At 33.6% G+C, this 28000-nt stretch overlaps 10 protein-coding genes across 10 annotated transcripts; 2 read left to right on the top strand and 8 right to left on the bottom strand.

Annotated features, from left to right (window-relative positions):
• Positions 1-183: 183 nt before the first annotated feature.
• Positions 184-1016, bottom strand: BX664DRAFT_381520 (uncharacterized protein; the record flags this gene model as incomplete). Its single annotated transcript, XM_051548970.1, has 3 exons — positions 824-1016; positions 652-757; positions 184-606 (listed from the first exon to the last, which is right to left on the bottom strand). The coding sequence occupies exons 1-3, from the start codon at positions 964-966 to the stop codon at positions 184-186; spliced, it is 672 nt and encodes a 223-aa protein (XP_051404441.1). The 5' UTR covers positions 967-1016.
• A 1245-nt stretch (positions 1017-2261) lies between these two features.
• BX664DRAFT_271744 (60S ribosomal protein L3) lies at positions 2262-3811 on the bottom strand. The gene is made up of 2 exons (XM_051541163.1): positions 3762-3811; positions 2262-3574 (listed from the first exon to the last, which is right to left on the bottom strand). Exons 1-2 carry the CDS (start codon positions 3762-3764, stop codon positions 2414-2416), a joined length of 1164 nt encoding a protein of 387 aa, XP_051404442.1. The 5' UTR covers positions 3765-3811; the 3' UTR covers positions 2262-2413.
• Positions 3812-8407: 4596 nt separating this feature from the next.
• Positions 8408-9887, bottom strand: BX664DRAFT_8760 (uncharacterized protein). The gene is made up of 3 exons (XM_051549774.1): positions 9554-9887; positions 9124-9503; positions 8408-9009 (listed from the first exon to the last, which is right to left on the bottom strand). The coding sequence occupies exons 1-3, from the start codon at positions 9697-9699 to the stop codon at positions 8699-8701; spliced, it is 837 nt and encodes a 278-aa protein (XP_051404443.1). The 5' UTR covers positions 9700-9887; the 3' UTR covers positions 8408-8698.
• A 2754-nt stretch (positions 9888-12641) lies between these two features.
• On the top strand, positions 12642-13910 carry BX664DRAFT_253959 (high-affinity nickel-transport protein-domain-containing protein; the record flags this gene model as incomplete). Its single annotated transcript, XM_051540339.1, has 3 exons — positions 12642-12699; positions 12818-13345; positions 13405-13910. The coding sequence occupies 3 exons, from the start codon at positions 12642-12644 to the stop codon at positions 13908-13910; spliced, it is 1092 nt and encodes a 363-aa protein (XP_051404444.1).
• A 541-nt stretch (positions 13911-14451) lies between these two features.
• BX664DRAFT_319811 (uncharacterized protein) lies at positions 14452-17148 on the bottom strand. The gene is made up of 5 exons (XM_051543008.1): positions 16892-17148; positions 16491-16835; positions 16155-16431; positions 15627-16062; positions 14452-15538 (listed from the first exon to the last, which is right to left on the bottom strand). Exons 1-5 carry the CDS (start codon positions 17127-17129, stop codon positions 14528-14530), a joined length of 2307 nt encoding a protein of 768 aa, XP_051404445.1. The 5' UTR covers positions 17130-17148; the 3' UTR covers positions 14452-14527.
• Positions 17149-17422: 274 nt separating this feature from the next.
• On the bottom strand, positions 17423-19094 carry BX664DRAFT_271752 (uncharacterized protein). Its single transcript, XM_051541164.1, has 7 exons — positions 18933-19094; positions 18784-18869; positions 18641-18701; positions 18499-18566; positions 18252-18436; positions 17864-18128; positions 17423-17717 (listed from the first exon to the last, which is right to left on the bottom strand). The coding sequence occupies exons 1-7, from the start codon at positions 19000-19002 to the stop codon at positions 17529-17531; spliced, it is 924 nt and encodes a 307-aa protein (XP_051404446.1). The 5' UTR covers positions 19003-19094; the 3' UTR covers positions 17423-17528.
• Positions 19095-19511: 417 nt separating this feature from the next.
• BX664DRAFT_319815 (uncharacterized protein) lies at positions 19512-20781 on the bottom strand. Its single transcript, XM_051543009.1, has 2 exons — positions 20479-20781; positions 19512-20412 (listed from the first exon to the last, which is right to left on the bottom strand). Exons 1-2 carry the CDS (start codon positions 20668-20670, stop codon positions 19726-19728), a joined length of 879 nt encoding a protein of 292 aa, XP_051404447.1. The 5' UTR covers positions 20671-20781; the 3' UTR covers positions 19512-19725.
• BX664DRAFT_354387 (uncharacterized protein) lies at positions 20754-20994 on the bottom strand (the record flags this gene model as incomplete). Its single annotated transcript, XM_051547740.1, has 1 exon — positions 20754-20994. A coding segment is annotated over one exon (190 nt), but the record flags the coding sequence as incomplete, so codon positions are not given.
• A 174-nt stretch (positions 20995-21168) lies between these two features.
• On the top strand, positions 21169-23955 carry BX664DRAFT_354388 (kinase-like domain-containing protein). The gene is made up of 4 exons (XM_051547741.1): positions 21169-21459; positions 21521-21631; positions 21715-21860; positions 21951-23955. The coding sequence occupies exons 1-4, from the start codon at positions 21264-21266 to the stop codon at positions 23721-23723; spliced, it is 2226 nt and encodes a 741-aa protein (XP_051404449.1). The 5' UTR covers positions 21169-21263; the 3' UTR covers positions 23724-23955.
• A 200-nt stretch (positions 23956-24155) lies between these two features.
• BX664DRAFT_319818 (V-type ATPase, V0 complex, 116kDa subunit family) lies at positions 24156-27607 on the bottom strand. Its single transcript, XM_051543010.1, has 12 exons — positions 27420-27607; positions 27257-27335; positions 26942-27171; positions 26400-26831; positions 26099-26311; positions 25732-26016; positions 25472-25675; positions 25320-25400; positions 24991-25266; positions 24721-24924; positions 24550-24667; positions 24156-24475 (listed from the first exon to the last, which is right to left on the bottom strand). Exons 1-12 carry the CDS (start codon positions 27540-27542, stop codon positions 24213-24215), a joined length of 2508 nt encoding a protein of 835 aa, XP_051404450.1. The 5' UTR covers positions 27543-27607; the 3' UTR covers positions 24156-24212.
• Positions 27608-28000: the final 393 nt, after the last annotated feature.

The following is a 28000-nucleotide window of genomic DNA, read 5'->3' on the forward strand; positions in this document are numbered from 1 at the left end:
GATGTTTGATTAAATAAAATAAAAAAAAATGAGGGAGAGAAATACAATGAAACTGAGTAATAGTTTATTGATGAGAGAAAAGAGTGTCTTAATAAAATACTAATTGATATACTAATCTGTCATTCTAATCTGATATTAAATAAAAGAGTCTGTGTTACTGAATCTACGATATCAATTGTAACTTCATAAACCTTGGATACAACAATCATCACCATCGTGATCGTCATGGTCATCATCATCTTCATCGTCAATGCCGTCGTCATCATCGTATGGAATATCACGCACAACTAGTGGTCGCATTCGGACATGTTCATCTTGAAGATGTTGCATTCGTTGAAGTACTTTAGATTTGTTGTTCTTGAGGCTGTTATACTGATCCAAAAACTCCTCTTGACTGGAGTTACTTTTACCGAGGTTGAGATGCAAGAGCCTTAGCTGTATATTGTCTTCGAAGTATCCAACCTCACTATCTATTCTGTCGATCGACAATCGAAGAAGGTTGCCCTTCTTTGGCTTCCAGTTACCTTGCATTCCGCTGATTTCGCACTTGTTCCCTTTGGCCTTCAAAAATTGGAGTAGTCTTTCGAATGAGAGACATTCGCGCTTCTTTTATCGGCATCGAGTAGTCATGTGGGAGTAAATTTCTTTGACTGCTTGGATGTTGGAGTCGCTAAAGTTGCTGTCGTTGCTGCTGTTGTCGTTGGTGATTAGATTGATGAGTTCCATACGTTTATCGAAACAAAGGTTGCTAAAAAGGCTATGAATAGGAGATGAATATTTCTTCGTTAGATAAAAAAAAAAACTAATCGCCCAGTTGACTTACAAGTTACATGATCGACTTGATCCTTCTACATTCCAATGATAGTACCCAAAGCGAGAGTCCAGTCGGTCAATTTGCGCACCCACATGTCCTTGTATCAGCGTATTTCGTACCCGTAATATAAGCGTATAATAAAAAGAATGCATTCATACATATATAATACATCTTGTAAATGGAAATGACCCCGTTGATATGTAATAAAACAAAAACTTTATTGAATAAAAAAAATATGTAAAGTAACGACTACACTAATGTATACAATAAAACCATAAAAAAAAAGTTAATGGAAGAGAAAAAGAAAGGAAAAAGAAAGGAAAGAAAAAAAAAATAAAAAAATACGCGTATTAAAAATGATAAAAAAAAAGGGGACTTTGAAATTTATTCTACTCTTAATCTAAATTTCCCCTGAGCAAAGAGCTTTAATTTAATGCATGAAGGATATATTTATCACATAATCATCATCAAAGGAATCAATCTTGTATATCATACAAACTAATCAAATTTATCAACAAAGAGTATTTGTGGTATTTAATAATCATATGATGATTATAATTTTATCTTCAAAATAGATATACAGTAAAAGAGATGCAAATTTTTCTTATTTTTTATTTTTAAATAAACTAAGAAACTGACTTATTACTAGTCTCATATTTTCTTACTTCATTTTATTTTATCTACATACAATCCAACAATATCTTTTTTTGAATTGTATCCAAAACTGTTGTAGTAGTCAAACCAAAACGATTGATGTTCTCTTCCCTGTTTTAAGTATTATAGCTGGTAGCTCAAAATTAATTCAACTTCAGTCATTAGAATAAAAAGAAAAAAAAATCAATTTCCTTTTGTTCGCTTTTCTTTTCTTTCTTATTTAGTTTTTTTTTCTTTTCTTTTTTTTTTTTCTTTTCTTTTCTTTTTCTTTTCTTTTCTTTTTTTTTTTTTTTTTTTTTTTTGGTGACTTCTGTATCTTCTTCACTATCGATTCTTTCTCAACAATGGCAACCGGTACACGCATTCTTTGGTGCCACTTTTGTTTATAAGTTACAGTAACATTGACTTCACCCATTTACGAACTGAATGTAGGATTTACTTGCAGAACAAAACGAAAGGGAACAGGATGAGCTGCAACTCGATTCAACTAGGAAGATTGTATTAGGATACTCTGGAATTGAATATGGTTGACAAAGGTGAAACTGGATTGCAAGTGGACTCTTTTAGTTTTTAAAAAGAAATCATAGACCTTTTGAATACTATCTATATATTCCAAATAAACTTTTTTCAACTTTGTCTCCATTACCTTTTTTTTTTTTTTTTTTTTTTTTTTTTTTTGAAATGTGAATGTATTATAACTATCATAAAAGAAAAATCTACAAAAAGTTTGTTAATAAAAACCATCGTCATGTAAATATAATTACAAAAAAAGATATCATTAGCCATAGAATCATTGAACAAAATAAAAAAAGATACAAGGATGCATGTTTTATTATTTTCAATAAAATGAGATAGAAAGAATCAAACAATAGGATAAAACAGGAGAAGCTAAACTACAGATGATTTTTCTAACTAAGTATGAGAGGAGACCAAGAGACCAACCATTTAAAGATCCTTCTTGAGGGTACCCAAGAATTGATGCTTTTCGGCGGGAGTTTGGAAACGACCGTGACCGAACTTGGAAGAAGTATCGATGAACTTGAGAGAAACCTTTTCCAAAGCAGAACGCTTGGTGTGGACAGTCATGGACTTGCGGAAAGTCAAGACACGCTTCTTGGCACCAGCACAACAACCCTTGATCATAACAAAGTCTTCGTTGACAACACCGTAGTGAGGGAAACCACCCATGGGAGTAATTTGCTTTTCGGTAACATCATATTCAGTAGCACCAGACTTGGCATCAGAACCCTTGGCAATACGGTAGATCTTCTTGTTGATTTCAGTACGTCTGTGGTAACCACGTTGACCGGCACGGGGAACGGAGTACATGACGCGAGAAGGATGCCAGGCACCAATACAAGCAACCTTACGGAGACCACGATGAGTCTTGCGAGGCAATTTCTTGGTACCCCAACGATGAGTAACACCTTCGAAACCGTGACCCTTGGTAGTACCGATGATGTCGATCATTTCATCTTGTTCAAAGATAGAGCCAACAGTAACTTCCTTTTCAAAGTGTTCACGAGCAAAGTCAACCTTAGCAGCAATATCACCACCATTGAGTTGGATTTCCATAATGTGAGCCTTCTTTTGACCGAGACGAGCCTTGGAGATTTGAGTGTGAGCAATGACACGGACAACGGAACAGTACTTCTTGATACGTTCGAGTTCACGAGTAACATCCTTGGCACCATCAGCATACTTCTTGGCGTATTGGGTGAAGGCCTTCTTCTTGGAACGGTACCAGTTCTTGTAGAATCGACGCTTGGCTTCTTCAGACAAATGTTCAGCCCAGACAGTAGTCAAGGTACGGAGACCACGAGGAGTTTCGACGTAACCAACAACACCAATGATGACCATAGGAGGGGTTTCGATAACAGTGACAGCTTCGACGATTTCCTTCTTGTGCATCTTGGAGCCAGGACGTTCCAAATCACGGACAATGTGGGTCATACCAGCCTTGTAACCCATGAAAGCAGTCAAGTGAACAGGCTTCTTGGGATCATCCTTGGGGAAGGCCTTTACGCGACCACGGTGAGATCGAGTTCTCTTACGAGGGCTAAAACCAAGATGACCGTGTCTGGGAGCTTCGTACTTTCGGTGAGACTATCCATGATCAAAACGAAATTAAAAAAAAAATTAGTATTTATAAAATATTTTTTTTATCCATCCATCCATCCATCCATCCATCCATCCATCTATCTAATTTAATCCTTTCTATTCTTCAATGATATAATCATTTGAAGAACATAAAAGTTTAAACTGATATAAATATTATCAACTTTGTACTTACCATGATACCAAGAAAAGTAGATGAAATAAAAGAGGAAGAATCAAAAAAAGTGAAGAAAAAAATTCTTTGAAATACAGGAAAAAAAAAAAAAGTTTGACGTTGAATTTGAGATGCCGCATAGTGAGTGAATCAGATTTCCCTTTCTATTCTTTTCTTTTAGTCTCCTTTTTTTTTTTTTTCTCTCTCTCTCTCTCACTGTTAGTCAGCGATCTCTACACCCTAGAAACGTATGATAAATAGGATATTACCAGTGTCATTGATATTCTTCTAAATCGTTTCAATAAACAGCAACTCCGTGTCTACAATGGTTATGGAGGACAAAAAGATGAACAAACATTCTCCTTGATATCGACTTTGATAACGACAATAACCTTCTATGGTGTTATCTTATGGGTTTCAACAATGACGGTAGCTTAGTAAAGCATACGATACAAACGAATAACTAGATTACTTTGGATTGAACTGCTATCAAGAAGGGATTCATCATAGATTGGCAATGCATAACAACAAAGGTCTTTTTTTTTTATTTTTGAGATACTCTTGGTAAGGAAATAGTGACAAATTATCTTACACTATTCAAACCAGTATACTTATTTCTTTTTTTTTTTTTTTTTTTTTTTGTTTTTTATTTTTTTCTTCCTCTCTCGAAAATAGAGTATGGACTGACAAACCTGACGAAAAACGGATCGCTTACTGGACTCCAAGAATAACCAATTATGGATTAGTACTCCGTGCATATAAGAAGATAATAACCAACTACAATCTCTACGTACACATACTGATGCTGCAAAGAAATACTGTGATACTGGCTCAATACGAAGAGGAACGGAAAAAGAAGAATAATCAGGACGGTAAGTGAAGGAAGATGAACAATAGGGAAATGATTTCAAAATAAAAACAAATACTGAGTATGATAGATAGAGAAATTAATTACAAATTCGGTTTTCAAATAGAATGAGTGAATAGACCTTTGGATATCAAAATTGTGCAAGATGACAGACTAGCAAGGATATGAATGCCAAGGTATACTCAGAAAAAAAAAAAAGGAAAGGGAATCTATTTTGCTGGGTCGACTTTGTATACCTTTTGGTTTATCAAGGTAATAAGAAGAAATCATCTACTTTCTGTACAAAATGTTCATCCTGATTGCTTTTTCTTTTGTTTTGCTCTATAAATGTAGTAATATCTTTATATATTCATAGGAATAGAAGAAAAACAAAACTTGACTAGTTATCAGGGTCTATATGGTATATGGCTGTCTTTGAGCTAAGTGATACCCCACGTGTTATCTTAATCGAAGACTATCCCCCGCATTTAATATATCGACTGGGTTCCGACAAGGTATAGTTACAAGGTGTAGGCATGATGTGTAGTGAAAAAAGAAAAAGAAACGATCTCATCGTTTATATCTTGATTTGGGACTAGATAGGATTGATGTATCATTGGTTATCAAAGGTATTTCTGGGAAATACATACTTCTTGTATACTAACTTTTTTTGTATCTTTTTTTTTTTTTTTTTTTTTTTTTGTTTCGTTAGTTTATTCAACATCAAATTCAAGAATCTTTTTTTTTCTAAGGACGAATACAACTTGATTAGGAATAGGAAAGAAGATAGAAACTTGGGATATTGGACATAAGATGAATAATTGTTAGGGCGATTAGTTTAGAGATATATATCATTTCTTTTACCATTGAAATAAAATCCAAGTGATTAGCACATTTACATGTTTCTCAAATTGTTTATAATAAAAAAAGAAATTAAGATTGTAGATACTTAGATCTTTTTACTCCTTAGATCCAAAAGATTCCCTTCCCTCCTTTTTTTTTTTTTTTTTTTTCTCTGAATGACTCTTAATCCACTTGAATCTTAAATGAATGTAACCATAATAATACCTTCGATGTCATTTTTTTTTATTTACGTCTTCTTCTGTTTTTATGTCATGTCCTAAATACTTCTTACTTCTCTTGTTCTAACTGTCTTATTCAGAAGTTATTCATCTCCCAATCATCCATTTTATCACCCCCCTTTTTTTTTTTCTTCTCTTATATGCTTTTCTCACTGTTTGTGAAACAGACTTGATAGGATTTCCGCCTTCCTTTTTAGAACGATGGCCGATCTTCATTTTTTCATGTTTCTTTTTTTTTTTTTTCCTGCAGATGACTGGTTTTCTTCTTCAGTGTTCTTTTTGATCATTTTATCCTGACAAAAAAAAAAACCCACCTCGTTTTATTTACATTTCCCTCTCTCTTGACATGGCAATTTAAGGGACATCAAGTAAAATAAAATGGGAAATATTCTTCTCAGGAGCCGAAAATACAATGAATCTTCCTTTTCTGGTATGACTTGGACTTTTTCTTTTCTTTTCTTTTCTTTTTTTTTTTTTTTTTCTGAGGAGTTGAATGAAACTAAATTTAAGTTTAGTTTATTATATGGAAATAAAAGTGGCATTTTGAAATCATTAACAACAACAAATACTACAATAACAACAATAACAAGAAAGTGCCATAATTAATAACTACAATAAGGGGGTGAAAGACGATCATGATTTTAATCATCATCTTTTACCACGGTCTTGCATCTATTTATTATGATGAGTTATATAAAGGAAAAACGAGGGTATGAAGATGAAGTAACAATGTGTAAATAACGTGGTTGATCTAAAATAATGAGATGATAATGAAATGAATGAATAAATAAATAAAAAAAAAAAACCGCATACAAATAAGGCAAGTCGAAAAGGAGGGAAAAAAAAGGGAATCTCAAAAAAAAAAAAAAATCGGGTAAACCCTTTTCTTTTTTTCTTGTTATTTAAAGTTCAGTCTAGGGGTTATAGTTTAGAACGAAAAAGGTTATCATGTAGTGCGCCTACTTCAGTGGACTAGTCAATCGAGTTATCTATGACGAGCTTTTGTTTGACGGGCTTGACAATCACGAGGTAAATGACAACCAATAACGCAACGATACCCAATGATTTGGATTCTATGATGGATAGATGATTGAATAGATGGTTGTATGGATGGTTGAGTGGATGGTTGAATGGTTGATTGAATGGATGATAATTCCTAAAGGTGACACATTTCTTTCTTAACAACATACCTTAATTAAATAGGATGTATCAATGTCATCCATTGTAGAGGGTATCAATGTTCATGATGTTGCTTGACAGGCGTTCAATCTTGACAGAATTATACAGATGCAATCAACTTACGAAATAAAAAACAATCTCCTTTTACCGATGATATGGCTCGATGGGGAGTTAACTGTCATCATGACAAAGAGAAAAAAAAAGCTTGATGTTTAGAAAAGGAGGAATGCATTACGTTAAGCGATAGAATATATTTCAAAACAAGTGTGCGGATGAGCGTGCTATGTGATGGTCGTATGGGTTGAAATTAGTCTAGCAGTCCATATGCATGACAGTGTTGGGCAGGACTCCGATCATAGAGTAGTACGAGCATCAAGTAAAGAATGGATGGTCAGGGTGGGACAAAAAAAGTACTCTTTTTTTTTTTTTTTTCTTAGTTTCCTACTTCTATCATCACCTTAACTTATAGACGAACTCCAGGGTTGTAACCCAGTCCCTTCCATATTTTTTTTTATCTAGTAAAATGATTCACGATCGGTGATTCTTTATGATGTTGATGTTAAGCTTCTTTTCCCTAGGTTACCAAATTTGGATGAGAGATTTTCCTTTTTTTTTTTTTTCGTCTCTTTCTTGGGTCCTTAAGTGGTGATGATACATTATTTGTTCTTTTTATTCGCACATACAACAATTGACAATGTCTTATTGGCGTTGTTTCGGATGCTGAGTAGGATTGTTTTTATTTTTTTTTCCCAAAAGCAAATATTTTTTTTTTTTGTAGTGATATGTAAGGGATAATTGTAACGAAAAAAGGAGAGAGTCGCATAATGAAAGGGAAGTTCCCGTGGCATTATTAAAGATAAATCTATTCTTCCTACTGCTATGATGATGATAATGGTCCCTTTAATGGTGATGAATCTAGGGTAACAATGATCCCTTTAATGAGGATGACTTCAAGTTAATAATGATCTCTTTTTTTTTTTTTTTTTTTTTTTTTTTTTTTTTTGATAACGATGAATTTATGATGCTATGGTAATTGAATGAGAATGATGATGATTGAATAATAATAACAATGATGATTGAAGAATAACAATGATGATTGAAGAATAACAATGATGATTGAATAACAGTAATGATGATTGAATAACAGTAATGATGATTGAATAATGGTAACGATGATAGAATAATAGTAACGATGATAGAATAATAGTAATGACGATTGAATAATAATAACAATGATGATTGAATAATAGTAATGATGATTGAATAATAGTAATGATGATTGAATAATAGTAATGATGATTGAATAATAGTAATGATGATTGAATAATAGTAATGATGATTGAATAATAGTAATGATGATCCCTGGGATGAAAAGTATCCCTATGATGATGATTATCCCTATAATTATGGATGATCGTGATGATGGAGCCATTATTCATTTTATCCTTTCTTTAATTTTTTGAGGGCAAGGGCAAGGGTAGAAGGGTTTCAACATGATTGAGTTTTATTATTTTGTGTGTTTGAAGAAAAGGGGTGAGGAAATGGGATGAATAAATGGTAAAAAAAAAAAAAAAAAAAGAGAGAAAAAAATAACATAAAGCTAAATAAAATAGATAATTGGGATGATAACATGATAAAAAGAGAGATAAAGAGAGAGAGAGAGAAAAAAAAATACAGTAGATAAAAAGAATAGTCAAAAATAAATAACTAAATGGGCACATAAGCGTACACGTTCACAAAGCATAACCAAAATAAAATAATGAGGATGAGAAAAAGATAATGATGGGATGGGATAGTTGCTAACAAAATAAAGTAAAAAAAAAAAATAATAAAGTAAAAGAAAACCAATTTTAAAAAGGTAAATCAGTAGGATGAACTATAGTAGGAGTAGATTGATTGAATTTTGGCCAAGAAGAAGTAACATCCATAGGAGATGAGAAGGCATTATAAAAGTAAAGATCTGATGACATAGCAACTGCGTTGGTAGGTATAAGATTGAATTCACCACGATCTTCTTCATCATCCATAAAACTTGATCCACGTCTTGAACTGGAAGCGATTGAATAAGGAGAAGTCACCAATTGGGGTGGTACCATCATAGATGCTGAGGAAGCAGATTGTTGTTGCTGTTGTTGCTGTTGTTGCTGTTGTTGTTGTTGTTGTTGTTGTTGTTGCTGTTGTTGCTGCTGTTGTTGTTGTTGTTGTTGTTGTTGTTGTTGTTGTTGCTGCTGCTGTTGTTGTTGTTGTTGTTGTTGTTGCTGTTGTTGTTGTTGATGTTGTTGTTGTTGCATAGGCTGTTGTAACTGCAGCTGTTGTTGTAACTGTTGTTGTTGTTGAGGTGGAGTGTGAGACATGATTGGTGGAGGAGTGAGTTGACCATCTTGTTGCTGTTGTTGTAAATTGAGTTGCATCAGTAGTCGTTTGTTCTCCCTTTGTAATTGATGAATTTGATATTGATATCGATCTTCTTTACTGATGCTTTGTCGTACCCAATCTAAAGCTTTTTCCACAATTTGACCTTTGGATGGACGACGATAGTTTTGAAGGTTAGGTAAAGATTCTGCCAGTTGTTGAAATTTGCTATTCAAATTTTCCCGCCTTGCTCGTTCAATAGCATTATGTTCCGCTCTTCGTTCTGCTTTGCTTAGAGAAGATCTACATAAACAAAAGTGAGTATTTTATAAAATGATTATATCAAAACATACCTTTTCATAAACATAGTAGAAGGCGGGGACGTTGATTGCTTGTCATACAAAATATGATCATCAGGTTGTTCCATAAAGTCACTGTCCAGAGAAAGAGAATGAGTTAAAGTTGGGTGATAATAAAGCGTATCCATTGATGATTGCATAATGAGAAGAAATGAAATAAAAAAAGAAAAAAAGAAAAAAAAAGTGATGGAAAACTGAAAGAGGAAGAGAAATATCAATTGGGGAAGTTAAATCATTTATAGAACAATTTTCAATTTCCGTCAACCAATCCAATCACTCATGTTGACAAAATGCTTGGTCAAGTAGACATAATGGTAAACACCTTTTTTTTTTTTTTTTTGAAGGAAGAGACCGAGAAATCGAGCGAGAGCCCAAAAAAAAAAAAAAAAAAAAGAGTTGACTAAATCACTCCCTTTTTTTTTTGAACGTTTTTTTTTTTTGTCCAACCTTGTGATACATCAAAAGGAGACCCCATGACCATTTGCATTGATTTGTCGACATGGTGTGTGAAAATGTTGTAACGATTACCCGTATCGGAGTTACTTTATTTGGCATGGTCAAGGACGTTTTTGCACAATATATCTATGATCCTCGTTTTGTGTTCCCCCCATTTTTTTTTTTTTTTTTTAAAAAACAAAAGTAAGAATAGCATTGATCAACCTCAAACCCATTAGTTTGGTTCAAGTCTTTATATTTTACCATTTGAAGGAGAAAAAGGTTAATCAATTTTCATAAATAACGCTAAGATCACAACATTAAAAAACCCATTCTTGTTTTTTTTTTTATAGAATCATATCATTTTATGGACACTTATTCCTTCCTTCCCCTTTCATCATCATCATCATCATCATCACTTGTAAACTGTCACATGTATAAGGGGTTAACTTCTACATCCCTTATTTCTTCTCTACTCTTCTTTTTTTTTTCTTGGGTCAACAAACTGTTTTATTCAATACTAATAGTTTAATCGTCTATCTGAAACATCTTTTCCTAAATAGTTGATACACTACTTTAAAAAAAATAAATCATAAGAGAAAAGTTTTCATTCTGTACCAAAAAAATTAATGATGATGAATTCAAGTTGGCGGGAAACAGCATCCATTCTGATTCTTTCCCTCCAAATCTAATTAAGAATAATATGCATGAGGAGGGAAAAAAAAATGTCAGCCTAAGAAACATAACGACTGGTTTAAGATCTTTTACGCTTTTATAGTTTGTTTCCTTTTTTGGAACCTGGAATCTATTGGAGAAAAAAAAAGTACCTCCCACAAAATACGGATAGGGCTGCCAGATGATGTAGTGAAAGCATAAAAAAAAAAGAAGGGGGGAGGGTATGATGATGACAGGAATCCTTTCTATACATCAACCTTAAACTCAATGTTATTTCAATTCTGTTGACAATAGCTATTTTGACAAAAAAAAATGTTACTTTTATAAAACATATTTGATACGACTAATATCACTTCCATCATCCTATTTTGCTTTGATACTGTGGTGATGATGATGATGATGATGATGATGATGATGATAAATTAGTCTCATTGACCATGCAGGTTCCATGATGGTCACTCAAAGAAAAAGCGGGATATGAAAGTCATTGTGTGATAACCAAAAAGGTTTGCCCTTACTTTAAGGCTGGAACTGTCTCTTTTTTATAAACGTCCGTCTGTTACTGCATTCATTGGAAAACCCCGCATTCTCAATTGAATTGACAGCATAATGACAACCTCTGAACTTTAAAAAAAATAAATATAACTCATATGAAACAATCATCAACCAGTTCATCCTATACTAATGGTAAGATTCGACAAGGGGAAAAATGGAACTGATAATGTCATCAAATCATCACTATGATGATGATCACAAAAAAAAAAAAAAAAAAAGGCAAGGTTCATCACTATGATCATAAGAAATATCAAGTCGCCATGCATCACATATCATCTATTATCTTCAACCATCATGCCATCCTCATCACTTAATCATCATCCATCGTCAAAAAAAAAAAAAAAAGAAAACCAGTCCTCCGAGGAAAAGAAAATTGTATTTATACTTTTATGCAAACGCACAGATCATTTATACAGTTTCTTAGGTAACCATCATTTTTAGTCCCGAGTGGATACTATTCAAGGGCGAAACATTTTATGAAACCGAATTTGTTTTGATGTCGCGCAAAAAAAAAAAAGAAAGAATTTCTAAAAGATGAAATCATTAGTATAGGTTTCCCCACATCAGCCAATAGGAAGTAACGATCTTTTATTTTAAGGAAAAACAAGAGCGATCTTTGGATGATCAAACCTTCTTGATTTCATAGACACGAAAAAAAAAAATAGTCATCCCTTTTTGCTCGGAGAAAGAAGCATCTGAATATACTAAAAAAACAATATCGAGAAAAAAAAGTAAGAGATCAAATAGGATCAATACCCGATCCCCTATCAAAACGCAGTCTTTATCTCTTGGTTTCTCACACTGTAACTTTTCGCGGAGCGGTAGTTCAATCCTGACGCCTTCTGTGATCTTATACTATGATCATCATCAATATTATGTTTGAATCAAACGTGGTAACCTAAATCTTATTTATTATTAATTTAACTAAAAAAAAGGGAGAATTTTGAGAAGAGGTTGAGTAGACTCATAGTATAATTGAAGAGTGAATGTTATCAAAGATAGGCAAGAAGGATGATTCATTTTTAAGAGGGATCAATCAGATTGCGGAGATAAGATGGAGGGGTATTTTGAAAGATGGTGTAGCCACTGAAGCATATAAGGTATAAGAAAGTACCTTTTTTTTTTCTTTCCGCTTTTTTTTTTTTTTTTTTTTTTTTTTTTTTTTTTCAAATCTTACACATTGTTTGTTAGTTTTCCCATTAACACTTATACAATGTCTTCGTCACCAGAACAACCAACTCGTTTACAACAATGGGCTTTACAATTCTTATCTGAACATTCATTTATATACAAACTATTTTTTGGACCTGATCCCAATAAAGTACGTCCCAAGGTTCTGGCTTTATTTGGATTCCTATGCATCGTCAATATTGTTATTTGGGTCGTGGCTGTTATTGTCTATAAACCTTACCCTTCTATGGTGGGCACTGGTGCTTTGGCTTATACTCTAGGTCTTCGTCATGCTGTTGATGCAGGTAAAATAGAATACATTCATATTCTGGGGATTAGTGTGGGGTAATGGTATTTTTTTTTTTTTGATTCAAAAGAACCTCACCTTTTTTTTTTTTTTTTTTTTTTTTTTTTTAATAATAGATCATATTTCGGCTATTGATAATGTTACTCGGAAACTGTTGAATGATAACCAATATCCGGTCAGTGTTGGTTTATTTTTCTCACTAGGACATTCTACCATTGTATTTATTGTCTCCGTGATTGTAGCAGCAACAGCCAACGCAGTGGCCAATGGCATCGATGATTTTTCAAATATTGGAGGTATTATTGGTACATCAGTCTCTATTGCTTTTTTGGTTCTGATTGCCACTTTGAACATTATCGTACTGGTCGGTGTACTTCGGACTCTTCGTCGTGTTAAGAAAGAAGGTGTATACACAGAATTGGACATAGAGGATTATTTGAACAAGAGTGGGATCATGGGTCGTTTTTTCCGTCCTGTCTTTCGTTTTGTCAATGCCTCTTGGAAGATGTATCCTCTTGGACTCTTGTTTGGATTGGGTTTTGATACTTCGACTGAAATCATCTTGTTGGGCATCACAGCTGTACAAGGTGCTAGGGGTATGAATATGTGGTTGATCATCTTGTTACCTCTCTTATTTGCTTCAGGTAAAGTAAATAAAAGATGTAATTTAAATATTGACTAGTTTTTTTTTCTTGTTTCATAGGGATGTCATTGATTGACTCTTTAGATGGTATGCTTATGTTATTCACTTATACATGGGCTTACATCAATCCTGTACGAAAACTATATTACAACTTGACCATCACATCCATTAGTGTCGTGGTAGCATGTTTAGTAGCATTGATTGAATTTTTTTCATTGATTGGGGAACAATTGAATTTGGAAAATGGATGGTGGAGCTTTTGGTACACTCTCAGTGACAGTTTTGAATGGATTGGTATCGTTATTGTAGGAGCCTTTATTGTTACTTGGGTGGTGAGTGCCATAGTATATCGTTGGCTTGGATACAAAGCACTGGAAAAGGAATTCGACTTGAAGAAACCCAACACTGTCAAGGATGGCAAGAATGAAAGCAAGGTATTGGATGCTATGGAAGAAGGAAATTATGATGACACCACCATGACTGCCAAGGATACCGAAATTATCAATGAACAAGTAACACATGATATTACTGATACCACTTTGAATGAAAAATATCAGCAGCAATAGTATATTGATCAAGATTTTGGTTGGAAAAGACAAAGGTCAAATAGGATGAAATACTATGACTTTTGTATACCCTTCTTCTTTTTTTATATATATATTTTTACCCTTCCTCCCTTCTATTTGTAGTTAGATAGCATTTAGTGTATATTTCTTACCCATCCCTCTATATTCTCTCTCTCTCTCTCTCTCTTTTTTTTATTGTATATCTTTTGAATAAAGGTTGTTTATATTATACGATGAAACGGATTTCAGTAGCTAGAAAAAAGTATCATGCTAACATATAGATGTTTTTCTTTGTATCTAAAAAAAAAAAAAAGGAACACTGGATACACTAGCTAATAGGAATCATCAAGATGATACGAGCTATCAAAAAAAAAAAAAAAACTGAGAATCACTACGGTGCTAGACGAGACAAATTGATCAACATAAAGACAGATCATGGAAAGATATTTCTGCACAGCTAAATCCATTTTTTTTTGTATTAAACTATCCATCCATCATATATCAAATTGAAATATCAATGTAATCACAAGACAATAAAGAGAAAGATAGGTAATAATAATGATAATACTTTATTTCAACAGAGAGAGATTCCAAAAAAAAAAAAAAAAATCAATCGACTAATCGGCCTTCAACTTTTCAGTAGCTTCATAAATCTGTTTTGCAGCACGTTCCACAGTATGAGCCAAGAGTTCATTATCCTTTTCATCAATAGCTTCGGCAATAGCAGGGAATGTTTGTGAATCATAACCTTTCCAGAGAGAGGGCGCGTAAACCACATGCTTGAACCAAGGACGACTAGAGATACCTTCAGGGTCAATGAATCCGCGTTCAAAGTAAGTCAATCGTTTGTTGGCCTTGTTGACACGGGAGATTAACACACTTGGCACAGCATCATCCTCCACACCCTTGTATTCTTCTAAACGATCTTGAAGACGATTCAGACGACGTTCAAATCGACGTGCGCGTTTGTTTAATTTTTTCACAGCTTTTCGGATGCTATCGAATTCCTTTCCACCAGCGTATTCTTCAATGCTGTCTACGTATTTTGATAGTTCCTTGGCATAGTCGATGGGATGGAAGGGCAACACACGATCATCAGAGAGTCGGAGTACTAAGGAACTGGCAATACGCACCATTGTAGCATGATATTCAAAAGTAGGATCACCAAACTTTTCCATCCAGTGGAAGCTGTCATAATTACTGTGATACACACCATAATCACCATGGAAGTTGAGGTCTAAACTAGCAATACCAATATGATCCAAAAAGCCTACAAAGTCAGAGCCAGAGCCAAGAGTACCCACCTGGGGAGTGTCTGCCTTGGTAAGATTTGCCCATGCATCATATACAGAGCCACCAGTACGAGGATCATTCACATTGCTGGTTACTTGGTACAAAAGTTGATTCAAACTTGGAGATGCTTTGGCAGCGAAATGAGGACCAGAAACAGCAGTGTCCATATTGATGTAAGTGGTACCTTCTTTGTTGAGCCAATCACGATTATCTTCCACCCATTCAGTAGATCCAACTAATCCATATTCTTCAGCATCCCAAGAAGCAAAAATAATGGTACGGCGTGGGCGCCAACCGGTTTTCAAAAGTTCCCCAAACACACGAACAGATTCCAACTAAAAAAAAAAAAAAAAAAAAAAAGGAAACATAGATTGCGTATGAGTCGATCAGTTGATGATTTCTTGTTTTTCTTGTTTTGTTTACCAAAGCAGCGGATCCTGAGGAGGGATCAACAGCACCGTATACCCAAGCATCACGATGGTTTCCAAGAATAATAGCACGGTCGGGTTCTTCGGTACCATTGATACGGCCAATCACATTCCAAATAGGAGTAATCTTGTTGTCGACATGATTAGTTAAGATGACATCACCTTCGGTAGGACCAGAGTAATAATCCACTTGATCCAATCCACCTTTCCATGACTTATCACCCTTGACACCGCGTCCTTGAGTAGCTTTGAGTAAAGGCAATGCATCTTTCCATGATAACGGTAAAGAAGGAATCTTTGTCAATCCTGGACTATCTTCAGGGGCAATACGATCTGCATCCTTAGTAGCAGCATAACCAGGAGTAAGGGGATCACCAGCTAATAAAGATAAGTATTGGACCGAACCTCTTTGAGCTGAACTTTCGGAACGCCTATCACCCAAAAAAAAAAAAAAAAAGAAAAAACCAAAAATCCATTAGAGTTTTGTCTTCAACTCTTTTTTAACATTTCTTTCATTATTTACCATGGTCCCTCAGGGTAAGATTTTGCAGGGTTGATGAAGGGCCATTGATCTTTGTTTATTGGTCCATCATCGATAGGATCGGAATAGATAAGAGCACCAATACAACCATATTTTTCAGCAGCACGCAATTTGAGACCACGGAAGGAACCACCATAACGTACAAGAGCAATAGTACCATTAACTTGGACACCTTGATCAACTAGATATTGGAAATCTTCTAATGTACCGTAGTTGGCATAAATGACAGGACCAGTAACAGTACCATTCTTTGAATAACCTATAGATAAAAAAAAAAGTGAGTTGAATTTATTTCAATGTAATGCATTTTTTCCATACCATGAAAAGTGGGAACAACATCAGGATTCAAACTTGTTTCATCTTCTGCAACAGGGTCTTCACGTAAGGTAGCTTCAAATTGTAAATGCTTGGGACCTGAGATCAAGGCCAAACGGTGAGCGATAGGATAATTCAATAAAGGATAATAGGTATCAATTCGACTTTCTACACCAAATTCTGCAAACTTGTCACGAGTCCATTCCGCTTGTCGTTCATCACTGGGAGTACCGGCCAAATGAGCTTCAGAAGTATATTTTTTCAAAAAGTCGCGTGTATTTTCAGCAGAAGGCAAACTAATCACCAACTTTTCAGCATCACTTGGAGAATGTTTTTTGGGTGGAGATACTAAAAACAATAATAAGTATTTTATATTCTTTCACTTCCAAAAAGTAAACCATTACCTTCATCTCTAGTCCAGTCAATAGCAAGTATGGTGATAATTACCAAAACAATCACAATCAGAATGGATGTAATAATAATTTTGATATTTCTTCTACGTCGTTTTCTAGATACACCAGCGTCAGCCAATAAAGGAGCCTGTTCACCTTCAAGTTTCTTGTCAAACCATTGTTGAAAACGTTGCCACCAATTATCGGAAGGAGTATCAGATGGTAAAGAGATAGGTCCTCTATCTACCATGGTAAAAAAAAAAAAAAAAAGATAAGGAAAAAAAGAAGAAGGAAGAAAACAAAAAGGTAAAAAAAAAAAAAAAAAGGCGTTATAAACTTTTTTTTTTATGTAATCGGGGTCTTGCAGACTTGTTATGGTAAAAATTGACCGGATCAGCTTTTTCCCTTGCCAAATAAACTATGCCGATTGATCGGAGACATATACATACCTTATCATTCACTTACATTCATCTTCCCCAAAACATATATCTGCATACTGAAAAAAAGTCAGAGATAAAAAAAACAAACAAACTTTTATTAAGGGTAAATAGTGAATATACAAAAAAAAAAAGAGGGAATGCAATATGAAATATAATACAAGAGTTTGATGGAAGTAGGACAAAAATAATAAGGTGGGATAAAATGATCATCAAGTGGGAGTCATTTCTAATTCTTCATATTTAGGTTTGGTATATCGCCCGATACATGCTGTTTGGCGCCATTCATTGAGTTTCTGACCTAATTTAGTCAATGTTGTTTTTGTTACTATGGGTTTGTTGTCATGAATCCTATCAGTACGTAACATTTGTTTTTGATCAATCACTGTTTTCAGACATACCTAAAAAAAAAAAAAAAAAAAAAAAAAAAAAAAAAAAAAAAAAAAAAACGAAAAATTAATAAATGATAATAATCAAGTTACTCTATACAATTTTTCACTTTTTGAATCCTTTTTTTTTTTTTTTTTTTAAAAAAAAAAAAACTTACTACAACTGCCATGATGGATCCTATTGTACTACTAGCTACCACCATAAACATGATCACCTGTTGATAAATAACAGCTTCTCTTATTGGAGCTCCTGCAAGTAATAATCCAACCATTGTACCAGGAATATTGATTAATCCCATCACTCCTAGTTGAGTAATCACTGGTAATAAAGCTAAACGAATGGATTCTACCGCCAATGGACGTGCTGCTTCGTATCTTGATGCACCATAAGCTAATCGCGTTTCTAATAATGGAGCGTGCTTACTATAATATAATAAAAAATGATTAACCTTAGCAAAGAGTAAAAAAAAAAAAAATTGATGATCATGGGTGATTGGATAATAAAAGGAATCATGATGATCATCTTATTCTTAATTTCATTTTTACCTAACATGATCCAAGCAGCGTTCGGTAGCCATAGCAATACTACTCATTGAATTGCCCAATAACATGCCAATGATGGGGATGAATTTGGCTGGTTCCCAAAAAGGAACAATTCTCAGTGCAAAAGCAGTTCCAAGAAAGCCAATAATACAGGTACAAAATAGCAGAGTCACAAACATCACTAAAAACTGAGTTTTATATGAATAAAATGAATGGATAATTCGAATGCGAATTAGTATTCCCGTCTTACCAGGCCTTGAAATGTTCTTTTCGTTCGATTGAAGACTACTTCATATGCGCCTAACAATATCAATATCACTATATGTATATATAAGCAATAACTAGTGAGTAAAGGAAATTCATATGATCATCAGTAATATACAAGTACGTACAAGTCATCATCATGACAATCCAGGCATTATCCGCGTTGAAAACATCATTTAACACATACCCCTGATGACAAAAAAAAAAAAAAGAGTGACGTTGATTATACTTTGTGATGTCTATTTCGTTGTATAATATATCTTATTATTACCATCATTGTTAGTTGCACCACGCATCTCACACTAGCTATGATCAGTGATAATTCAAGTTGTAATCCTAAACTAAAACTCACAATAGCTAATAATAATGATGTTAGTCAAATTGATGATGATCGTATTCTTTCATAGTTACATATATTACCTGCTAATAAGACAAAACTAAATGATTCCAATACATGCCACCAACTAAGAGGTGGTTGATTTTTATCCATACTTTATATTTTTAAAAGATGAGAAAAATAAAAAGAAAGAAAGAAAGAAAGAAAGAAGAAGAAGAAGAAGAAGAAGAAAAAAGAAAGGATAGAATATTGAGAATAGAAAATTGAATCATTTTTTTCCCTTTGTTTCCATTTTCCATATCAGATCTTTTTTTTTTTTTTTAATGTCCACTTGATTTTTAGTTGTATTTTAGTGGGAGCTGCACAAATGTTAAACCATCTTCAAAGTAACACTAACAAAAAAAAAAGTAAACTCCACTTTCACATCTTCAATTGAATGATGATCATCGATATCATTGAAGCTGACGATTGATTCCTTGATCTGTCCTTTTTTTTTTCTATCTATTTCTCTTTTTCAACTATTTCAAAATTAGTACAATGGTTTCAAAAAATCAATAATAACAAGATCATAAGTAAAATACTTTTTTTTTTTATTAACCTTTGGAGTTCCCTGTCTTCTTTCGTTTTAGACTTTATCAGATTGAATGTTTTAATCCCCGGTCCAACAGTTTCCGAAACATCCGTGTTACACATACAACATATGCCCTTAATATGTTCTTTCACAACACCAAACAAGACCCTTCTCATCGTTCCTTTTGACTATAAACTTGGAGTAACCTGTTTAACTTTTTATTATTATTAAAAAAAATGGTAATTAAATAAAAGACTATATAACAAAAGCTAAACTAGATAAAATTAAACTAAAAAAAAAAAAGATCATTCCACCATGACAGTGTAAGCACGAATCTTCATAATCAAACCGTTGACTTCCCCACGACATCGATTGACAGTAACATGAAATTCATCAGTAGTTGTCCCTGAGAGTCCAATAGCATCTGTTAAATTCACAAGGTGACTTTGAGTTGTTTGTATCCATTGTTGTCGTTGATGTTCCAAATTATGTTTAGCACGTTCCAATTGTTGATAACTATCGGCACGATCCATCACATATCGTTCCATTGTCTTGGCTACCAAAGCAAGAAAATCATTATGATATACTGACATAGCATGTGCTCGTTCTTGTACGACTTTGAGTTGTTCTCGAAGGTTACCAGCTTCACGATCTAATCGACGTTCCAATTGCTGTAAAGAACTTCCTAACACAATACGTTGGCGTTCCCATTGTTCCTTTTTAGTGACAGCGATATCTCGTTCTCGTTCAAGTACTTGTTCTTGTCGTCTTAAAGCTTCCAATTGTTGTCTTGATTTAAGTGCTTCATCTTTGAGTGTTTTGACTTGTGATTCCATGGATACTGATGATCGTTTTGTACCTTCCAGTGTTTTTTGTTTAGTATCCAATACTTGCATTAATCCTTGAATATGAACACGATATTGTTTGTTAGATTCTGTATAACATTTGGTTTGTGTATCATGTTGATGTTTGGCTTGTTTGGTACTTTCTAACTATAAATATATATAAGAGTCAATAAAAATCACTCCTTGTTGCATATAAATATTTTATTTGCATACCTGAGACCGCGTCACTGCAAGTTCTTTTTGTATTCTTTCCCATTTGTCTTGTAATTGTTCAATGACTCTTGTTGATCTTGAAGAAGAGATGGTAGGTTGAGGGTGAATAGAATTAGATGAAGGAGAGGCAAGAAGAGGTTGTGTAAAGATTAAACTATTACTATGTGGAAGGGATTCTTGAACATGAAGCATATTTGAATAAAAAAAAGAATTATAAAGTATTAAATGTGATAATAATAATAATAAGATAAAAAAAAAAAGAATAAAAAAGAAAAAAAAAAGTAAAAAAAAAAAAAGAATAAATAAATATATATATATATATATAGTTAATACAATGATAGGAGATATGAGTCCACCCCCGAAAAGTAAGGATAAAAACAAACAAACACACTAAATGGTATCAAAGATAGAAGAAGAAGAAGAGAAATAATAAGAGGAGAAACAACTCTTATTGAAGAATAAAAAAAAATAAAAAAAGCACGTTCATTTTCACAGTAATAGGGGGGAAGAAAGAACAAAAAAAAAAAAAAGTCATTTATCAGGAGATGAAAGAAAAGAAAGGGGCCCATTTTTATTATATTTCAAACAATGCCTGAATTTCATACAACGCTAATTTTTAATTGGTAGAATCAAAATTTAACTGTATGAGACTGAACAAAAAAAAAAAAAGGTAAACAATCCTTCTTTTTTTTTTTTTTTTCTTTTATATATATATATCTTTCCTGTGGTTTTTTATATTATTATTAATTATTATCTACTTTTTTTTTGAACCCTAATTCCTATTGATGACCAGTCCTCGTGGTATTCTGTCATCTTCATATCATCATATTGGTGACGAATATACTGGATTTAAATTAGAATCAGCTTCTTATGAAAGTAACCGAACAGATCTTAGTCTTGATAGTCGTGATATTATTGTAGCTGATCAATGGGTTGTCTTGGGAAAAATTGGTGAAGGTTCTTTTGGAGAAGTATTTGAAGGTAAATATTTAATTCTCTTTCTTTCTTTCTTTCTTTACTTATTCTTTTTTTTAAATCTTAGCTCGTGATATCAATACTGGTCGACATTTTGCTATTAAAAGGGAAACACTCAAGATGAAACATCCTCAATTGAAATTCGAAAATATTATGTATGATGTATTGGCTGGTGGAGGTAAAAATAAGAAAAAGAAAAAAAAAAAAAAAAGAAAAAAAAATAACACTGATTAAACTTGAGCTTCTTCTTCTTCTTTATAGTTGGTATTCCTCAATGTCATTGGTATGGGCAATTCGATGGTTTTGATTGTATTGTGATGGATTTATTAGGACCTAATCTAAGTCAAGTGCGTCAAAATGTGTCTATGATGGAATTAGATATTGCCATTGATTTGACTTGTCAGATGGTAATAAAAAAAACATATTCCCACGCTCTTTCCATTTTATTAACAGTTTTCTTTTCTTTTCTTTTTTTTTTATATATATTTATTTTTTAGCTCTCTATAGTCGAACATATACACAATCGTGGGGTTATTGTAAGAGATATTAAACCTGACAACTTTTTATTTCCTGCATCTTGTCACTTGCCTGAACCGGAAATGGTGGAATCTTCTGATGAATTCTCTATGCCTGTGACCACATATAAAAAGTCAACTTGTCGTCAAGTCTTTGAAGAACAATGGGGTCTGAGCCGTCCAACTCTTTATGCTGTTGATTTTGGTTTGGCTTGTTATTGGCGTGATCCTGATACTGGAAAACCTTATCCTGATACCAAGAAACATACAAAAAGCAAAACTGGAACTGCACGTTACGCGTCAATTAACGTCCATAGAGGCAAATCTCACAGTCGCCGAGATGACGTTGAAAGTATTGGTTATATCTTATTGGATTTACTTTTGGGTACATTACCATGGGCTGGGGTACATGCAAAAACATCAAAAGCTGGTTGGGATCGTATGCGACAACTCAAGGTGGATACTTTTATGAGTGATCTCTGTGCTGGTTTGCCAGAGGGTATTTTGCGTTTTGTTGAATATCCTCGATCTCTTCGATTCGCTGATCAACCCGACTATGAAAAGATGCGACAATTTCTTCAAGGCTCTCTTCCTGGTGGTCCTTACTCTGACTTAGTGAAATCTCCTTTTGGTGGCAAAACAGAATCTACCGATATTTATGATCATGTGCAACACGAAGAAAAGCCTTATCAATATCACAACAAGCATCGAAAACAAGCTGATGAACATCAGGGTATGTTTACAATGGATGACGATGGCAACAACGACGTGATTCATCAACTAGCCAATACGAAATTAGTGGATTCAACTCAACAACGACAACGAAAGAATTCGACAACATCTCAATCATCCTTGCATAAACTTCTGAAGAGGAACAAAGCAAAAAAGGTGGGTTGGAATACACACAAGCATGCTCAAGTTCCTTGGAATCCAAAGACAGATTGGTCAACCGGTGGTGGCAAAGACGAACCTGGAACTTCTGCATTATCAAAATCATGGGGGGATGACCAGCCACAGGAGGCTATGTGGGGTGTGCCACCAATAGACTCGGTTGTCAATAATGAATGGAATATCAAAGTTAAAAATGGAGAAAGCGGCAATATCAATGATGACTGGAATACCAAAATCGATGTACAAGATGAAGAGAATGGAAACGGTATCAACAGTGGATGGCATAGTGAAAACAAGTTACAAGATCACAACAACAAAATGAATGATAAATCCAACAAATGGGACGAATCAGGCTTTGGAAACAAACATCATCAACGGAATGACAAATGGGACTCTGGATGGCCACAACCGCTATCTCCACATAAAAAAGATACCATTACCAGCACAAATGATCCATTGAAATCTACTTGGCGATCTCGGTATAACGATGGAACAACAATTTCACAAAATCAGCAACAGCAGAATCAACAGCATCATCAAAAAAAGCGGTCTCCATGGAAAAACGTATCAAATGAAGCCCCAATGCAATGGCAAGTGTCCTCAGCAAAGGATATACCACCATCAAGACAAAGGCATCACAGTCAACCTCATCGACGATATCAACACCCATCATCTACAAAGAACACAAATAGATGCAACGAGAACTTGACAACTCAACAACAAAGATTACATCAGCAAACTTCGAAATACAATAACAACAACAAAAAGGAAAATAACAATCAAGAGGAAGTAATGATAGATGGATGGCGGAGGAAACCCAACTCATTGGATTGGTATCAAAAAGGACAACGATCTGATGAATAAAATCTTAACTCTCTTGGACGTGATGGACTAGTAATTGAATTGGACAAATAATACAAGAACAGATACCCCCCTCTCTAGGATTTTAAATCATCTTTATTATATATTTCTCATATTTTTAGTTAGTTAGTTTTTACAGTAATCATAATCATGATGATAATGATTATATTAGCATCTCTGTATTCATATCATTTTTTTTATCTTTGTATTCCTTTTTTTTCCTTTTCTTTTCTTTTCTTCTTTTTTTTTTTTTCTTTTTTTTGTAGATAGTCTATTTAAATTTATCTATATTATACCGTTTGGTTTGAATAAAAAAAATTATTTATTCTTGTATCAAATAAATTAATCAATAATAATAAAAATAGGTTTCACATTCAATGTCATGGTTTCATTGAAGCAATATATATATAAGATTGATTTTTTATTGATAGTTATAAGAAAAAAAAAAAAAAGAGTGGGGAGGGGAAAAAAGAAGGTATGATCAATATCTATCTATTCTTCATCTTCTAAAATGATCGATCTAAAACTAAAGGGTTGAAAGGCATAACCATCAGCAGCATAGAATTTCCCATCGAATTCCACCCAATGAAGACGTAGTGTATGTAAAAAGGCAGATAAACCTTCCATCCCAATCAAAATGAAACAAGTCAATGAGAACCAAACAGCAAAACCAATCACCAATCCCATTGTGCCTACAAATCCAGTAAAGTTGAACCAGATCTTTAATGTCATATCCCATAATACGCTTGATAATTCTATATCAATAAATAAATGATGAGTGTGATTGATTATCTCATTCCCCCCAGTATTTCCTATCCAAGACACTTACGTGCATGAGCAAGTGATAAGGCCCAGAGACGAAGATAAGATGCTGTATTGGAAATACAATTCAAACAGAATTCAATTGTATGAATGGTTTGATGAATCATTTCTTCACTAAAATCAAACTAAATAAAATCAGTTAGTTTTTGAAAAAAAAAAAAATATTTTAGTATTTTACCTCTTCTTCCTCTGGATCATCAATGGCACCTGTAGCTGTCGAGTTATGAATATCCAAAATATCTTCTTCATTTATATGTTCATCATCGGCCACAGAAGCATATTGATGCATACTATGTTGTTTTTTCAAATAGTAAGGTTTTGCAAACCACATCCAAGGTACACATATCACAGCAATCAATAATAAAAGTACTTGAATAGGCCCCTATAATTTCATAATAATAAATGATTTTGAATTATTTTCATTTTTCTTCCCTTCTTTTCTTATTACCTGTCCGGAATACAATTGTTCACCAGGAATGATCGTACCAGGAGATAAAAACATATAGATCAACATGTTCAACAAGTTTGGGGGTTGGCCTCGTAAAAGCACACCATCTGCATCTCGTGCATACCAATCCACGCTCCATTTATACATAATACAAAACACCAGATAACCAAAAATAGATTCCATAAATAGGATTTGAGGTACAAATTCTAGCCAAATGAATATCTTTTTCCTGAAATGTAGATTGTTAATCACATTGAGACAAATTGCAAAGGACATCTAATAATAAAACCTTTTGAGTCACTTCTATTCTAATTATTTCATTAACTTACATGTATAACGCCCAAGATAATTGCTTGTTTCATTTTATAAGGATTGGTGAATAATAAAAAGTTTTCAGCCCCATGCCATGCCTAATATAGTTCGACAATGTCAGTCTACTCCCTATTTTATATATTTATATATATATATTTAAATTACTTACAGGGTCAAGTCCAATAGCATATGTATTTCCATTCGGGATTCCTTCCACTGCATCCGTCGAATTGTATGTCGTAGGCCAGTCGAATCCAGATTTAAATGTTGATAGTGATAATGAAAATAAATCATTATACATGAATCCGGTAAAGATAGAGAAGATCCCCATCATCAACATCATATATCGCCCACTAAAGAACATTCTGAAGATCTACAGTAGAGAATGTCAGAATAATAATTTTTTTTTTATAATCATCAAACTGTTACCTCTCCATTGTTGGATTCCAATTTCTTTTCGTTGAGTACCAAATAAAGAGCAGCCAAAAACATCAATGCGCCATGACCGATATCACCAAACATGACAGCAAACAAGAATGGAAATGAAATCAGAGTAAATATACCTGGATTGACTTCACGATATCGAGCAATACCATAAGCATCAATGATCGCCTGAAACCCTTCGGTGAACTTGTTTGTGCGTTGAAAAGTAGGTGGTTTCTTGTTAGTTCTTAACTCGGTAACAATAGCTGATAAACTGGCCCCAGATGCATCCTATAGTAAATGTAAAAAAAAAAAAAAAAAAAAAAAAAGTACTTTTAGTATATATCAACAGGGTCATTGAATTGTGACTTACTGTAGCTTCCTTGAGAGCATATTGTATAGAGGGAATATCAAAGGAGGGACACCAACCTTCAGCAATCAGACATTTGCGACCAGCATCGTAATTAAAGAGGTTCATTGTATGGTATATGGCCTTTTCCTTGCGTACCATGATTGTCCAAGCATTTAAATTTTCAGATATAGTGATCAATTCGGCCCTACGAGTTTGGTTGGTATTTGATAAAACCTAAAAAAAAAAAAAGAGATCCTTTCGTCAATTCGTAAACACAAATAAACCAAATGTACATCTATTTTTTTTTTGTCCTTATACATACGTTGTTTAAATCTTCAATCCTAGAAGTAACTTCCAATAAAGCGTCTCGTCGTTTATCTTCAGATGGATCGATGTCATATAAAGTCGCTCCCATACTTTCCGAAATCCTGCGGATTTTGTTGATGATTTCCTGTCCATGAGCAAATACTGCAAATACATTCTTGTCCACTGTATTATCGTTATCTTCCAAATCAACGATGGGTTCATCAATTTCAGAAGAATTCATGTATAAGTTTCCTCGCAAAGATCGCCAGAGGACTCGTTCAAACGTTTGCATGCGTGAGCGAGCAATAACACCTGTTACCACACCAATCGATAGTTGACCAAGCTCGTATTGAATATTTTCTTCCTCATCATCCCGTTCCAATAAAGGAACAATATCGTCCGCTTCATCCAAATTTCCTATTGTGTTTACTTCTTGACGAGATTCAGCCTATAATAATAAATGATCATGAGTAAAAAAAAAAAAAAAGAAGAATTATATTTTCGTCTAACCACATGGATCATTTTTCTTTGTTACTACTGAAGTTTCTTTTGACTTGCCTGATTAAAGAATAATGCGGTTTCACGGAGAACATGACGTAGTTCAGTTAGTTGTAGATATCTTTGTTGTAGTGATTCGTAAGAACTTGTCATTTCCAGGAGGTGTTGTTCATGTTCTCGTAAAAGTTCCTCTAGATTATCGATTTCCTGAGTTGATCGCGCACGCACAGCAGTACCAGTTAAAGGACGAAAAGGAACACCACCACGTTTGATTTGTTGTCGAAAGTAACCTAAATAGTAATAATAACAATAATAGTAATAAAAAGATATATTAATTTATGTGGAGTCGAATATATCTATCTGAGGTATACATACGACACTGTCGTTCCATTTCATCAAATCGTCGAATTTCATTTACAAAGGATCGTTGAAAGGCATTGACATCTGGATTTAACTAATCAACATTCAACAAATCATACATAAAGTGAATGAGTAATATATTAAAAGAAATTAAAAATAGTGAGTGTGTGTGCCTTACGTCTCTGAATTGAACCTTGCCAAGATCACCTAATTCAGCTATACAAGGTTGAGCCACTTCCATAGGAATATATAATTGTATGAGAGACATCTCTTCCGAACGGAAGAGGGCATCTGGAGGCATAACTACTATACAAAAGGATGATAAAATAAAAAAAAAGGGGAAAGATGGAAAACAAAAAAAAAAAAAAGAGTAAGAAAAAAAAAAGAAAAAGAATAAGAACCAAGGGAAAATTATGGAATTGTGCTTTGGGAAGACAATGTTGAATCCCAGCTAGATTGGTAGTCTATATATATGTTAATAAAAACTACGCATGATCTCTTATAAGTAACTCTTTTTATTTTATGAGTATGAATTCTATATTCTATTTTATAACATATAATTACTGGATGATGAATAATTGATTTGATCGATAAGCCTGAAATATTTGATTTAATAGAATATCATGAGATTAGATAGTCTCAATGTGATTGGAGGAAAAAAACAACAACATAAAGGACAGTTTTTTTTTTTATTAATATATGAAAAAAAATATGAAAAACTAATGATTAGCAAATAACTTTTTGACTATTTTTGGTCTT

The sequence above is a fragment of the Halteromyces radiatus genome, assembly GCF_025201355.1.
Source record: "Halteromyces radiatus strain CBS 162.75 chromosome Unknown BX664scaffold_1, whole genome shotgun sequence".
NCBI lineage: Eukaryota > Fungi > Mucoromycota > Mucoromycetes > Mucorales > Cunninghamellaceae > Halteromyces > Halteromyces radiatus.